At 47.7% G+C, this 17,110-nt stretch overlaps 1 protein-coding gene across 3 annotated transcripts; it reads right to left on the bottom strand.

Annotated features, from left to right (window-relative positions):
- Positions 1-1,018: 1,018 nt before the first annotated feature.
- On the bottom strand, positions 1,019-15,141 carry CENATAC (centrosomal AT-AC splicing factor). Of its 3 annotated transcripts, XM_076074691.1 has the most exons (13): positions 14,960-15,111; positions 14,437-14,483; positions 12,419-12,600; positions 12,027-12,226; positions 11,158-11,256; positions 9,048-9,114; positions 7,779-7,841; positions 7,075-7,115; positions 5,798-5,858; positions 5,183-5,216; positions 4,249-4,389; positions 3,242-3,377; positions 1,019-2,611 (listed from the first exon to the last, which is right to left on the bottom strand). In XM_076074691.1, the coding sequence occupies exons 3-13, from the start codon at positions 12,557-12,559 to the stop codon at positions 2,545-2,547; spliced, it is 1,050 nt and encodes a 349-aa protein (XP_075930806.1). In that variant the 5' UTR covers positions 12,560-12,600; positions 14,437-14,483; positions 14,960-15,111; the 3' UTR covers positions 1,019-2,544. The 3 variants fall into 3 exon arrangements, with proteins under 3 accessions (XP_075930806.1, XP_032831567.1, XP_032831566.1); XM_032975676.2 differs by lacking the exon at positions 14,437-14,483 and having other exon boundaries at positions 15,064-15,141; XM_032975675.2 differs by lacking the exon at positions 14,437-14,483 and having other exon boundaries at positions 14,960-15,113.
- Between the last annotated feature and the right edge of the window lie 1,969 nt (positions 15,142-17,110).

The raw sequence follows: 17,110 nt of genomic DNA on the forward strand, positions 1-17,110 counted from the left end.
ACGTCACGCACCTGGGGGGGGGGGGGTCAGACATATGTGACGATGTGCAACTTTAAATAGACAACACGTTCTACTTCATTCAATAGACTTTGTTAATTAATGTTTTCTCCTACAACATCAGAGTGCAGCGCCACATTAAATACGCACTACAATGACAATAGTTTAAAGCGATTTGAAGCATGTTTTATATTGTTTTTTTTGGGGGGGGCAGAGCTTTGTGACGTCATATTTGAGGGGGGTCTGACTGTCGGCGGATTATCGAGAAATCGAATGGTCCATCGAACCTAAACATAAAAACGGAATCGATTCCCATCGTGGCGTGTCAGCTGATCGCGCGCGCGAGAACGCACGCGGAAGTTCCGCGCTCAGCGCTGTCGGCCTGTCTCTCCACGGTAAAGAATCCACGTCTTTCATTTCCTACACAACTCCACAGCCTCTTGACGAGTGAATGGTTGCAGCAGCATTTATTCAACATAAACTGGAACGGTTACTACTACAACAACAAAGATCCCCGCCCCCGTATAGCCTTAACAGACTGTTGGGGCAAGTGCTGTTAGCGAGTAGCACCTGTGAAGGCGGCCAGAACGGCACGCGAGGGGGTGGGTGGCCAGCACCACGCCCGACCGCCTTTGTCTCCCCCAGTGGCGATGTTTTTACACGCCGCGCCAGGTACTCATTTTAGGCTGAGTCGACCTCGGTGAATCCCAGGACCGGTTCAGATAATTAATCATCACTGGTGTTGGGTCGTGAGTGGGAATCGAACTCGGCTGGCCGGGTTCGTAGCGTTAACCGCTACACTACCGCTCCCTACACACAGGATCTGATCAGCAGTCGGGTCTGCTTGTGTTAATGCTGCCGAATCGCCAGACATAGTCAAGGAATCTCTTGAGATATGGGTCCTAATTCGGCCCGAAATTAACTAGAACAGCACAACAAATTATTCCGGAATAGATCTACCAACCTTGTGATTATATTCTGGAATGGAATGAAATAGTGAGGCGTCTTCTTGATATTCATATGGCGGACAATGGGTTTATTCGTCTTATATAGGTGTGAATGACACCCATAATTGGGTGATCGGTATCACAGCATAATCAGAAGCGTCGTTGTTGAGAATATAAGTAACAAAATAAATAATCAGACAATAAGCCTCGTTCAATGTCCCGCCACATTCAAAATGATTAGTTTGTTATGTATTCGTTTTCCGTCTTAACTAGGGTCCTTCTGGATGTTGATGATTGGACAAAGACAGCCTGACACTGAATTTCAAAACCGGTCCAAACATTGCTTATTAAAATGCACCTACAGATTGTGTGCATGCTCAAAATACGTGCATATATTCTATACGAAGGTGCACATGTGAAGGAGTCTGCGTTGTTTTTATTGGAGGCGACGTCTCCAGATAACCCAGGCGCACGGCAGACATTGCCCGACCCTTAACGTTTCTCATGTTTACATTTACAGTATAAACAGGAGGGGGTAGGGTGGGTCGCGGTGCCGCAGTGTTTAACGCACTATCAATCATAAAATAATAAAGTAATTCTGGTTCATCGGTCCCGCTCCATTTTCAATCGCCGTCAGACTATGAATTTATCGTCTGCCGTGTTACAACTGTGTCATTCCCAACGTATATCCCCAAGTTTCTCAGAGAACGTGACCTTTGTTTTGCACACGTCACTGGGCTTAAACGGTTTAAGTTCAATTATTTATAAACAAGGTTATGGCATCACATGTAACGTCTCATTACACACGGCATATTAAAAAAAAAACATTTTCTAAAGTTTAAGGTCGAGTGCCCCTGGGACCAGGTCTGCCTTGCCTGGTTTCCCTGCGTGCGTTTTTTTTCAAAAACTCAAGCTCTCCCCCAAAAATAAATCATTAAAGCAGTGGGCCACACATTCAAAAACTCTTCAAAAATACTTTACATTCAATAGGGTTTCTTAAATAAAAAATACATAATAAATAAGTACTGCAAAGCTGGAACACATTTCTCATAGTAACATCAACAAAATGTACAGTCAAGTTTCAATTTTAAAAAGCAAGTGAGAATAGGATAACTGTAATTGTCAATTGTGCAGCAGAGGAATGAATGCAGCTTCAAGTCGTCACAAAACGTGTCATTTAGTCACATAATTCACTTGATCTTGGTTTGAAGTTTATTGGCTATAAGGAATATACTAGTCATGGTGTGTGCATTATGAAAGTGTTTCAACAGAAAAATGTGTTGCCTTAAGAGTTTCAAATGTTACAGCCATACATGTCACGTGAAAAAAATCTAGCAACACGATTATAAATCAGGTTCGAAAGCCAGTCTTATCAGGGAGAATAAGAGTTATTTTTCAGGGAAAACAAAACATTTTTATTTTGTTTAGAGGATTCTATGAGATTGGTTGCTGTGGCTGGTGGTTTCTGATATTTTCACTTAAATATGAGTCTCTTTAAGTCAACTATAATTAATCACAAATCCCAACATAAATATAAGAATGATGGCAGAACTCTTGCCCCAGATTATCCAACAGACATGCTCGCCTAAGTTAAAGAGAATCATGAGCCATTGTGACCATTCTCCCACTCCTCACCACGCCAATCTCTCTTCTTCTGGTGCCTTAACCTGTGCAAGAGACGAGAGAGACACACATCGCAGCCTTAATATAATGGTGTATATGTTGATGTCAATGACATAGATGCTGTCAGTAATTATGTTGATGAAATATATGGTATTGATTGCATCAACGATATTGGTGGCCTTAATGGTGGAAGCAATGTTTGTGATGGTGTTGATGCTTTCATCAGTGATGGTGTTACCGTTGTAATTGATGGTGTTGATATTGTCGGAGATGTTGTCAATAATGGTGATGACGTTGCTCATGATTGAACTGCTGTTTTTGTCAGTGATGGTGATGTTGTTGATGATGGTGTTGATGTTTTGATGATGGTGTTGATGTTTTTGATGATGATGATGTTGCTGGTGTTGATGTTTGGGTGATGGTGTTGATTTTGTTTATTGTGTTGATGAAGCTGGCGATGGTCTTGATGTTGATGGTGTAGATGTTGTTGGTGATGGTGTTGATGTTGTTGGTGATGGTGTTGTTTGTGATGGTGTGGATGGTGTTGATGTTGGTATTGTGAGTGATGGTGTTGATGGTTTGGATATTGTTGGTGGTGTGGATGCCATTGTTGGCGATGGTGTTGATGTTGTGGGAGATGGTGTTATTGGTGTTGATGCTGTTGGTGATGTTACCGCTGGGGGCCACGCCTGCCCGTGTTCCAGGCATTGCTGAATTGCGGGAGCCACGCGGGATCACTGGCGGCGGCCAAGCGGTCAAACGTGGCCCCGACACGGCCGGGAGGGAGAGGCGTCTGGCGTGACTGAGCACCTGGGCAGACACACACACCAACATATGCTATCAGATATACACACACACATAACCACACATACCACAACCTATATGTAGATACAATCATTTATATATACAGCCATATATCTTTGCACATAAGCAAAGCTGGAAATATAGTTTTAAATACAATAGAGGTTTCTCTATTCAGCTATACAAATAAGATGGGCAAGATCAAGTTTGTTTTAGTTAACCAGGTGAGAACTGAGGAGACCAGGAAAGTCTCATTGGCAAAAGTGACTTGGGTCACCAATAATAAAAGCAAAAAACTTTAAATAGGGAACATATAACGAGCATGGTGGAATGATACAGACATGAAAATAACGAAGTGCAATAGGCTAGCAAAAGAGGGGTATAACAATCTTGATTTTAAGCTTTCGTGACTGCAGGAATCCATACTCTTTGGTTCTTTCGGTAAAGTCACGTAGGTAGACATAATAATAGATTACGACGTTTTGATCGCCACACAAGCAATCGTCTTCTCTCTCTCCCACCTACCTACGTGACTTTACCGAAAGAACCAAAGCGTATGGGTATAATAATTGAATTACATGGGAAAAACCGAGGGGCCCTCCAAGAAAAAGATGGAGTGCAATGTGCAGTAAGTGGAAGATAGTGGCGAGAACTCGAGAGTGGCAAGTCAATGTGGAAAAGCTATGCACACTGACCAATTCAGTGACATGCTCAAGCGGAGGAAGAAGATTACTTACATTTTGTTTAAAATTTTAAGCTTTTCCATTTGTTTCATTCGTCATGTGAAATTTCTTAAGGTTTCATTCTCAGATTTGGATTATATTGCACTAACTGGCACCTAATATTGTTTATTGGTTAAATCAGCTCAACTACCACTCACGGTGATGGAGGAAGGCCTCATATGAAGGCCCGATCATAGGTGCCTTCACGTCCCTCTGTTCTTTGGTGTCATCATCACCGCCACGATCACCACCATTTGTGCCACCACCATCGTCATCCATCAGCCAAGGAGGCGTTGCACCTATTGAGGAAAAAAACAATGTCGTCATTAAAATATTATTTACTTACCTAAACAGCCTTAACAGATCACCAAGCCTCTTTAGCAGGACATGCCTACTAGGAAAGTTTGCTCAAACACTTGTTGAGTAATGTTTTGCTTTACATTGGAGGACAGGACTCATGTGACCAGCAGATACTAACACACTTAGGAAGTAACACTCAAAAATCCACAAATATTGGTGAGAAATCTTCTTGGTCAACTACCAGCACCCTAGTTGCCTCGATGTTTTCTCTGGAAGCTTATAATGGCAAAAGGGGCAATGAACCAGCACAACTAAGTCTTGAGTTCAATTCCTGGAGCTGGGAGCCACTTTCTTAGACGTGTAACAATGTGTCAATGCATCGAGTAATAATTATGCATATAGTAATAATTCATGCACTAATAAGAGTGTAGCAACAACATTTTTATTCATGTTAAATGCAACGTTGCATTTAGAGCGAATCCAGTAACAAAATGATACAAATGAGACAAAGCGATTGGAAACAATACAAACATGGTAAAAACAAGGGAAAACAATTATTGAACCAAATCAAGACAACGAATTGTGATACTTTATCAAAGTACTAATGGCAACGAGTGAATACATGTGTATTTTGATAGTGGAATCGCAAAATGACCGCATTATGATCCTGGTTTCAAACCCTGGAGCTGAATATAGCTGTCCAGACGCTAACAGTGACAGTGGGACATGGTAGCGTAAACATTGTAAACAAAACTAGGATATAATACAATCACAAAGCAAGAGATATGTCACCTGTATGGATGTTTCCCCTGGGCTTCTCAAGCACCTGTCAATAGCAGCAACAACAACACATGTGAATCTTCCATCTGGTGTGCTGTGCATACATCCTGTAGCCTAGTTTACTGTTAATGTACACTTTAGTACATAGGTAAATATGGATATTGTTGAAAGCCATGGAAGCACCCAGTCATTACTTACAGATACAACAAACACGCAGGGCAGGAAAACATACAGTGGTCCGTACCCAGACAATTGGGGAAAATAATGTCTAACCGCCAAGGATAAGACCCTGCTGCATAGGCAAGATCTCTTCACCTCAAAAACAGAGATAAAGAAAACAAAAATGAAAAAAATGAAAACGTACAACGGCAGGAGAGAAAAAAAGCCAGCGGAGAGAAAATAGGGAGGCAGAACCCCGCCCTCTCTTATAGGTTCGAGTTAAGGCGGGGCGGCCCATAAGATTCTCTCAAGACGGCCTGATTGATACCCAGAGCCAGGCCATACAAAAATACAGACTCTAGTCGGGTCTGCTGTGTGAACAGCCTGTAATCAGGCCTGCTCTGTAGAGCCCGTTGTTTGGTTGGTTGAGGTGCCAGAAAGTCTGTGTCGAACACAATTCCCCATTACCTTGTGGACATGAGTGGACATGGGTCCTGAAGAATCTGATGCATGCAATTCAGACTGTGCACTGCACAGATATACAGGCCATGGGGAAGACAAAAGATACATACAAATATGGGTCATAGTGGCACACAAAGGCAAGGGCCATATCAGTAACAATTATTGAAAGCAGAGGCAACGAAGTCACTTATCAAGGCTGGTCAGTGAGTTAACCAGATGATCAGCCAGCGAGTCACCCAGGCAGGCAATCAAGCGGACAGCCAATATTCATTAACACAAATTACTAAGGTAAGTGCTTTTTATCCATATCTCATACTGCGTTTAAAATTAAAGTCCTAGGCCAACATACATAAGTATAACATTTCAAGCTCATTTGAGACAGTCCAGAAAAGATAACCATGGTAGGTTTTTACGAGAACTGTGTTTTGTGTGCCATCACATTTTCAAAGGCATACTGACAACGTTCAGAACCAACCCATGGCTGTAGCCAGAGTAATGAGCCTTTTGCCTAATTTCTAAGCCTGGGGGAAACCATACTGGCCAGGTGCCAACTACGAGCTGGACCAGGAAGCCAGCCTGTACACAGCAGCTTAACCTGACAACCAATCCCATGGAGTTCTAAAACTGGCTGATGAGATCCCTTATTTTGCCAAATTACACATTTTTACTCAGGCAGACCCAGGAACCGGTCGTGACATCACGTGGATGGGAGATGCCCTTTGCCATGACGTTATGATGTTCCTTGCTTAGTTAAACTTCCTGGTTGGGTTTTGTTAAGAACATATGGCTGAATATTACAAATCATAATATATTTGAAATTAAACTAGTTTATTGTGACCAATGTTGTAGCGTGGTTGTGTAAATGGTTATCACACTTCTCAACAAACCCAACAACCTGAGTTCAACTTCCGGCTACCATTTACTATCACTGTTTAGTGAACTCATCCTGGGAACCCTTTAACTAACCCAAACTGACCACCATGGTGAAGTATGGTCAATCAACCCCAATGACAGATGGCAAGGGGAGGACTTCATATACGAGTGAACTAACGTGGCTGTAAAAAAAAGTGTTTTTTATTTGCTTAATGTTTAGTATAACGATTTATTTTATTGCTAAATGTCAATCGTGAAAATGTAGCTTCATTAGGTTCTCATTTGACTTTAAAAAGTCTGTTTTGACGAAACATACCAATGTTGGACCCTCCTGAAAAAAAAAAATCTTTAGACTCGGTGAGACTTTCCTGGGTAAATAAACGATGTATCAAGAGGGAGACTGAGGATACCTGGGATCCATTGAACTCAGTGGAGTCACTCCTGGCCAGTCCTGTAACAAACACAAATTTGCCACACCACTAACACATATATGTGTAATACATGCAGTCAATACACAAGCAAACTCTTAAACCTCCAGTCAGAAACCCAAACACTTCCCGAATAGCCCAGCAGGTGGACATCTCACACACATTACCAGTATCTTGGTTAGAGCTGATTCAACAATTTTCAGCCACCAAACAGCCCTTGCTCAAGAGTGGTTCAGCTGAAGGTGTGAAGTACAACCACCACCACAAAGGAGACTTGGTAAATGAGCTTGCATCCAGCTCAGTGAAGTCAATTTTGTTAAGGAAGGCACTGGCGTTGCTTTCAGGGCGTTTAATGAAAGTTTACATGTGTAAAGGAGCTCCGTTGAGACGTTCATAAATATTCGATCTTTATTCTCGTACGAGTACTACTCCAGTGGAGCCACCGACTCGTCTTCGGCTCCTCTAGCGCCCCGACCTCAGCGACGCTCCATTTTTATATCTCTCTCTCACCCGACCCCTAATTAGCTACCATCGGTCGTCCGTTGCTACAGTGCCTTTCTCTCCGGATGTTAGATATCCAGCCACCTGTGTTTACAACGTGTATTTTATCAATTCCCTATACGGTCCCTTACAGTATTTCATCAATTCCCTGTGTAGTCCCCTATACATGTAAACCCAACAGTTACCTCGCTCAGCGATGACATTAGCTCCTGTCTCTTCTTTTCTTGCTGCCTGATTAATTCCGCCTCCTGAAAAATAAAATATCCATCCTCTTCAGCCCTATACACTTTGTAGGACAAGGGCTGTTAAGAGAGTCCCTATTACGGCCACAAGGGGGTGGTAATGGAGGCAGGACCATATACACTCAGTGCTGATGTTTATGACCCGACTATTGCACCAGATATTTATTTTAGAATGAGTTTACCTAGGGCAGGTACTGATCAGATTCAGATATAACACACACATTTGCAGCACCAACGTTTTGGAACAACCTTGTTCTGACATTAACATCATAAATCTTCCTTCAAAAATATTTTGAAGCAGAAGATTAGTGCCAGATACAGCCACATTTGCCAAACTGATTTGTAACTTTGAACCTTACCCATGTATTGATAGTTAAATTTTAACGTGCAATTTAATCGCGTGTTGACTTGGTATGGTCTCGGACTATTTTTGTTGTTTTGCTGCCATGCCCAAGCTTGCATTTGGTGTTGACAAATCGGGAGGAATTTATATTCTTGTGGAATTTTTACTTTTAATAATACATATCTATTTTACACTCATTCGCCTTTGTATTGTTTGTTGATGTAACTCGCTGACTCGCCCCAACTGGACGTCTTTGAAAAAAGAGCTGCATAGCTCATCAGATTCTTCCAGGATAAATAAAGTTTCTGATTCTGATCAACAGATATAATCAAATATATATATATACCATTCATACAGCGACAAACACAACAAGTACATTTCCACAAACTTTATTTAACTAATTAAGTTAATGATAGAATTAATATTCTTGGTTCTTTCGGTAAAGTCGCGTAGCAGTGACACAATAAAATAATTAAAATATAAAACAATAAAATTCTCACGACATTTAGACTGCAACACAAGCAATCATCATCAGGTGTGAAAACCACAGCAAGAAAATTTGAAAAAAGTGGTGGTTTTTTTACGGTTTTTATTATTTTATATTTTTCTTATTTTATTGTTTCCCTTCTACGTGACTTTACCGAAAGAACCAAGAATATGAATCCCTGCAGTCACAAAAGCTTTAAATCAAGATAGAATTAATGTTCGGCCCAATTCTACAACACCTGGTATTTCCAGGCCACCCAAGTACTAAACACTCAATGCTGCTTAGCTTCCAAGTTCTGGAAATATTGGGCACATTTTGGGTGATTTGGTCATGGGACAAATCACCCTGTTTGTGTTGATTTTATGTATTTATATTACTTTACCTCTTTGAGAAGTCTCTCCTCTTCCTCTTCGAAGGCAGACAGAGCTAAACCCGCAGCCGTTAGGAACCTGAATTCAGACATCCAGCTTAACATCCCTCCCCACAGATGACACACTCAGAAATGTTTACAACGACGCTTAACAATGCAAAAACTAGCACCACTTATAGGCCACTTGCACTACCGCTAGGCCACCAGCACTACCTCTAGAACCACCGAGCACTACTGCTGGATCACCAGCACTACCGCTAGATTACCCAGCACTACCTGCTGGACCACCAGCACTACCACTAAACCACCCAGCACTACCACTAGACTACCCAGCACTACCGCTAGACTACCCAGCACTACCTGCTGGACCACCAGCACTATCACTAAACCACCCAGCACTACCACTAGACTACCCAGCACTACCTTCTGGATCACCAGCACTACCACTAAACCACCCAGCACTACCACTAAACCACCCAGCACTACCGCTAGACTACCCAGCACTACCTTCTGGATCACCAGCACTACCACTAAACCACCCAGCACTACCACTAAACCACCCAGCACTACCACTAGACTACCCAGCACTACCGCTAGACTACCCAGCACTACCACTAGACTACCCAGCACTACCTTCTGGATCACCAACACTACCGCTAGACTACCCAGCACTACCACTGGACCACCAGCACTACCACTAGACTACCCAGCACTACTGCTAGACTACCCAGCACTACCACTAAACCACCCAGCACTACCGCTAGACTACCCAGCACTACCTTCTGGATCACCAGCACTACCACTAAACCACCCAGCACTACCACTAGACTACCCAGCACTACCGCTAGACTACCCAGCACTACCTTCTGGATCACCAGCACTACCGCTAGACTACCCAGCACTACCACTAGACTACCCAGCACTACCACTAGACTACCCAGCACTATCACTAAACCACCCAGCACTACCACTAAACCACCCAGCACTACCACTAAACCACCCAGCACTACCACTAGACTACCCAGCACTACCTTCTGGATCACCAGCACTACCGCTAGACTATCCTGCACTACCACTGGACCACCAGCACTACCGCTGGACTACCCAGCACTACCGCTGGACTACCTAGCACTACCAGTGGACCACCAGCACTACCACTAGACTACCCAGCACTACCACTAGACTACCCAGCACTACCACTAGACTACCCAGCACTACCGCTGGACTACCCAGCAATACCACTAGACTACCCAGCACTACCACTAGACTACCCAGCACTACCTTCTGGATCACCAGCACTACCGCTAGACTACCCAGCACTACCACTGGACCACCAGCACTACCACTAGACTACCCAGCACTACCGCTAGACTACCCAGCACTACCGCTAGACTACCCAGCACTACCGCTAGACTACCCAGCACTACCACTAGACTACCCAGCACTACCACTAGACTACATAGCACTATCACTAAACCACCCAGTACTACCACTAAACCACCCAGCACTACCACTAAACCACCCAGCACTACCACTAGACTACCCAGCACTACCTTCTGGATCACCAGCACTACCGCTAGACTATCCTGCACTACCACTGGACCACCAGCACTACCGCTGGACTACCCAGCACTACCGCTGGACTACCTAGCACTACCAGTGGACCACCAGCACTACCACTAGACTACCCAGCACTACCACTAGACTACCCAGCACTACCACTAGACTACCCAGCACTACCGCTGGACTACCCAGCACTACCACTAGACTACCCAGCACTACCACTAGACTACCCAGCACTACCTTCTGGATCACCAGCACTACCGCTAGACTACCCAGCACTACCACTGGACCACCAGCACTACCACTAGACTACCCAGCACTACCGCTAGACTACCCAGCACTACCGCTAGACTACCCAGCACTATCACTAAACCACCCAGCACTACCGCTAGACCACCAGGACTACTGGTAGACCACCCAGCACTACCTTTTGACCACCCTGTTTTATATCCAGACCACCAAGCATAATTTTTATATCACTTAATGCTACCTCTAGACTACCCAATATCACTAGATCATCCAGTGATTCGTCTTAACCAGTCAGGTGAAGGAATCGTACTTATTACACTGCATGGGGGTGATGAGGTAGTTTTTCTTTAGTCCTTGATCCAGGTGATTTTCCTTCCAGTAACGGTGGATGCTCCGCTCATGATCTGGGCTGTGACAGGAAAGGCGTGACCAAAGCACAAACATTCACCTGTTAATAAACAGCGTCTCTTCCAGAATAGCAACAGCAAGCCAGACATAGTGACATTATAGCTTGCGTCATGTCACTACATCTGGCAAAAATAATTACACTTCCATTTGCATTATTATAATATACAAAGGGTCACACTAATACGTTTAGGATTCGTAAGGTTCCATGTTTAAGCCAGAAACTCATACACCAGTATCAACGGCATCAAAACTGTGGAAAACAACTTTACATTAGAACATACACACACCTAAAAATATTCATTCATCAAAAGCTATTTACCACAAAATGGTAGTGACAAGACCAATGTGCCAAATCCCACATGACAGGTGCCAGTTTGCCATGCCACCCCCCTCCCATTTCTCCTTGCCTCTTGTGCCTTCGTGTGCCTTGTCAAACTCGATCAGGTGTTGCAGGGTGCTATGTACTATTGTGTATCCCGTGTCCCCTGTGTTCCTACAGTATGCTCCCAATCTTGTCTCTGTGTTTCCCCAAGCATGTAATTATTGTCTCCCTGTCTTCATGTTCCACCTGTTCAAGTGATAAACAGTATGTGCGTGTCCCTTTGTCCTTGTCTCCCCTGTGCATTCACACGTCTGTGTGCTCGTGTATTTTTGACTTGTCCTATGTCCACTTGACCAGGTGCTGCACAGTGCGCTTAAGTGTGCCCCACATGCCCCTGTGTGTTCCTGTGTCCCCATGTCCCCCTTTGTCTCCGAGTCCCCATGTCCCACCTGGCAAGGTGCTGCACGGTGCCCGCCAGTGCCACCACGAGCCTCCCGTCCCGTGCGTGCATGCGGGCACTGATACGGCACGTGGGGCACCAGAACGCACGGTCGCCCTCGTCTCCCTGACCCTTGTCTCCCTCAGCCGCCGCTCCCGGCTGCACAGTAAACACGCGAGGCGTCGGCAGCTCACGGACAGCAAGTTCCACCTGCACACGAGCAGCACGGAGGGAGGATATGGCGTGCATATTTAAACGTGCATTCATTTGCTAATGGATTATGAAGAGAGAAGAGCGAGTCAGCGTGAGCCAATGTGAATCGGTCACTTCAGTTCAAGTCACTCGACATGTTGAGCAATCGTGGGTGTCAAGTCCGAGACTGTTTGACCGAGTTCCTCCTGCCTTTGCACGCAGGCGTTTCATCTCTGCGTGCACATGGCGCGCGTGTGCGCGTGTGAAGGAGTGCGCGCGGCCCTCCAGGGCGCTCCGCCGGCACGTGGCGCAGTGAGGCGTCTCCCGCGCCTCCGCCTCCTCCTCGCTCATGCTCACAGTCGGGCAGGGTTCAGACCCCGCTTACGGAGACTCTAACACAGCGACAATGAACGGACGGACACACCACGAGCAGTTAACACAAGACACATACACGGAGTAGTTAACAAACACACGATACGCACACACTGAGAAGGAAACAAAGACATAGGACACCCCCCCCCCCCCCCCCCCGAGAAGTTAACACAAACAGGTCACACACAGACCGATTATAATCTAACACAGCAGTCTCTAAACAGGTCACACACACACCGATTGTAATCTAACACAGCAGTCTCTAAACAGGTTACACACACACGCCAATTATAATCTAACACAGCAGTCTCTAAACAGGTCACACACATACACACCGATTATAATCTAACACAGCAGTCTCTAAACAGGTCATACACACCGATTATAATCTAACACAGCAGTCTCTAAACAGGTCACACACACACCGATTATAATCTAACACAGCAGTCTCTAAACAGGTCACACACACCGATTATAATCTAACACAGCAGTCTCTAAACAGGTCACACACACACCGATTATAATCTAACACAGCAGTCTCTAAACAGGTCACACACACACCGATTATAATCTAACACAGCAGTCTCTAAACAGGTCACACACACACGCCGATTATAATCTAACACAGCAGTCTCTAAACAGGTCACACACACCGATTATAATCTAACACAGCAGTCTCTAAACAGGTCACACACACACCGATTGTAATCTAACACAGCAGTCTCTAAACAGGTCACACACACACCGATTATAATCTAACACAGCAGTCTCTAAACAGGTCACACACACACCGATTATAATCTAACACAGCAGTCTCTAAACAGGTCACACACACACCGATTATAATCTAACACAGCAGTCTCTAAACAGGTCACACACACACCGATTATAATCTAACACAGCAGTCTCTAAACAGGTCACACACACACCGATTATAATCTAACACAGCAGCCTCTAAACAGGTCACACACACCGATTATAATCTAACACAGCAGTCTCTAAACAGGTCACACACACATGCCGATTATAATCTAACACAGCAGTCTCTAAACAGGTCACATACACACCGATTATAATCTAACACAGCAGTCTCTAAACAGGTCACACACCGATTATAATCTAACACAGCAGTCTCTAAACAGGTCACACACACACACCGATTATAATCTAACACAGCAGTCTCTAAACTTTAAGTTAACACACACAAACAGGTCACACACACCGATTATAATCTAACACAGCAGTCTCTAAACTTTAAGTTAACACACACAAACAGGTCACACACACCGATTATAATCTAACACAGCAGTCTCTAAACTTTAAGTTAACACACACAAACAGGTCACACACACACACCGATTATAATCTAACACAGCAGTCTCTAAACTTTAAGTTAACACACACAAACAGGTCACACACACACACCGATTATAACCTAACACAGCAGTCTCTAAACTTTAACGCGCACTGTGATCAATCCTCGCAAAGGTGTATTTCCAGCGGTTTAAACAAATACTTTTGTCATGCGTTTAATCATACCCTTCTGCGATACTAATTATACTTTACCAGTTAATTAAACCGACTCATTTCAAATTGAACATTACCACAGACACTGTAATCATTAATAGTACTTTCACACAAACGCGTTCACGCAAAATTGTACCTGACCACAAACGTTAGCATAGGTTCGCATACATCACCTTATTACAGACCAATTCAGACCTTATTGGTCACCCCGTGCCCCCTTACAAATCTCAACGTTCATCCTACAAAGTCCCATCACAGGGGGAGAAACACAAACTAACAAACACAAATAGATACAAAAAATAAACACAAACAAATAAACACAAACAGACCTTTTGAAACGTTTTTGCCCGTATTGGCCATGAAAACCCAAATTTCCCTGTACAATAATTCGGGGTAAACAGGTATGGGTTGGGGGCGAGGCACAGACACTTAAAAGCAGACTAATATTCACCGTTACAGACATCAGTAAATACATTTTAACACAGGGACATGTTAAAACGCCTCGCTGTTATTACCCAGGCTAGAACAACAATCTCGAATTAACGCGAAGGCTTTCGCGACCAAAATAATCCATAGCAGGTGTTTTTGGGTTAGATCGCGCACATTTGCGTCGTTAAACCCACATTTATATTTACGCGGTGTAAGCCAAAACAACTATATTATGAACAAACTGGAATGTTTATCACACAAATTCAATTGCAGTATTTAACTTTTAAGTTGCAGCGCAGGCGAGGCCTAACTAGTTCACTAGGCCCGAGGCGCTAGTCGAGCGAAGCTGGGTCACCCTAAATTCAGTTTTACGCGATAATTTAAGGAATAATTATTTACACATTGTACACATTAGTACATTACCACTTGGCGTTGAACCTCGGCTTATCGTTCAATCCCCTTTTTTAAAATGAGCGATGTCTGCATGTGTAGTGCGGTAAGTTGTTTAGTAAACACGTTCGGCTCACGGAAGCAAACCGCGATCCCACCGCGCGCAGATTCGCGCCTCTCCCACTCCCCCCCAACCGCCCACTTCCCACTCCCCCCCAACCGCCCACTTCCCACTCCCCCCCAACCCTCCCACTCCCCCCCAACCCTCCCACTCCCCCCCAACCCTCCCACTCCCCCCCAACCCTCCCACTCCCCCCCAACCCTCCCACTCCCCCCCAACCCTCCCACTCCCCCCCAACCCTCCCACTCCCCCCCAAACCCTCCCAACCCCCCCACCCCCCCACTCCCCCCCCAACCCTCCCACTCCCCCCCCAACCGTCCCACTCCCCCCCCCAACCCTCCCACTCCCCCCCAAACCCTCCCAACCCCCCCACTCCCCCCCCAACCCTCCCACTCCCCCCCAACCCTCCCAACCCCCCCACTCCCCCCCCCAACCCTCCCACTCCCCCCCAACCCTCCCACTCCCCCCAAACCCTCCCAAACCCCCCACTCCCCCCCCCCAACCCTCCCACTCCCCCCCCCCAACCCTCCCCCCCCAACCCTCCCACTCCCCCCCCAACCCTCCCCCCCCCAACCCTCCCACTCCCCCCCCAACCGCCCACATCCCCCCCCAACCCTCCCACTCCCCCCCCAACCGCCCACTTCCCCCCCCCAACCCTCCCACTTCCCCCCCAACCCTCCCCCCCAACCCTCCCACTCCCCCCCAAACCCTCCCAACCCCCCCACCCCCCCCAACCCCCCCAACCCCCCCACTCCCCCCCAAACCCTCCCACTCCCCCCCCAACCCCCCCACTCCCCCCCCAACCCTCCCACTCCCCCCCAACCCTCCCAACCCCCCCACTCCCCCCCCAACCCTCCCACTCCCCCCCAACCCTCCCAACCCCCCCACCCCCCCCAACCCCCCCAACCCCCCAACCCCCCAACCCCCCCACTCCCCCCCCCAACCCTCCCACTCCCCCCCAACCGTCCCACTCCCCCCCCAACCCTCCCCCCCAACCCTCCCACTCCCCCCCCCCAACCCCCCCACTCCCCCCCAAACCCTCCCACTCCCCCCCAACCCCCCCACTCCCCCCCCAACCCTCCCACTCCCCCCCAACCCTCCCAACCCCCCCACTCCCCCCCCAACCCTCCCACTCCCCCCCAACCCTCCCAACCCTCCCACTCCCCCCCAACCGCCCACTTCCCCCCCCAACCCTCCCACTCCCCCCCAACCCTCCCACTCCCCCCCAAACCCTCCCAACCCCCCCACTCCCCCCCAAACCCCCACTCCCCCCCCCCAACCGCCCACTTCCCCCCCCAACCCTCCCACTCCTCCCCAACCCTCCCAACCCCCCCACTCCCCCCCCCAACCCTCCCACTCCCCCCGAACCCTCCCACTCCCCCCCAAACCCTCCAAACCCCCCCACTCCCCCCCCCAACCCTCCCACTCCCCCCCCAACCCTCCCACTCCCCCCCCCAACCCTCCCACTCCCCCCCCAACCGCCCACTTCCCCCCCCCCAACCCTCCCACTCCCCCCCCAACCGCCCACTTCCCCCCCCCAACCCTCCCACTCCCCCCCAACCCTCCCACTCCCCCCCAAACCCTCCCAACCCCCCCACTTCCCCCCAACCCCCCACTCCCCCCCCAACCGCCCACTTCCCCCCCCAACCCTCCCACTCCCCCCCAACCCTCCCACTCCCCCCCAAACCCTCCCAACCCCCCCACCCCCCCCAACCCCCCCACCCCCCCCAACCCCCCCAACCCTCCCACTCCCCCCCCCAACCCTCCCACTCCCCCCCCCAACCCCCCCACTCCCCCCCCCAACCCTCCCACTCCCCCCCAACCGTCCCACTCCCCCCCCAACCCTCCCCCCCCCAACCCTCCCACTCCCCCCCCCCCCAACCCCCCCACTCCCCCCCAACCCTCCCACTCCCCCCCCAACCCCCCCACTCCCCCCCCAACCCTCCCACTCCCCCCCAACCCTCCCAACCCCCCCACTCCCCCCCCAACCCTCCCACTCCCCCCCAACCCTCCCAACCCTCCCACTCCCCCCCCAACCGCCCACTTCCCCCCCCAACCCCCCA

This window comes from Petromyzon marinus, chromosome 3 (genome assembly GCF_048934315.1).
Source record: "Petromyzon marinus isolate PM22_M1 ecotype Great Lakes invasive population chromosome 3, UKy_Petmar_22M1.pri1.0, whole genome shotgun sequence".
Lineage (NCBI taxonomy): Eukaryota > Metazoa > Chordata > Hyperoartia > Petromyzontiformes > Petromyzontidae > Petromyzon > Petromyzon marinus.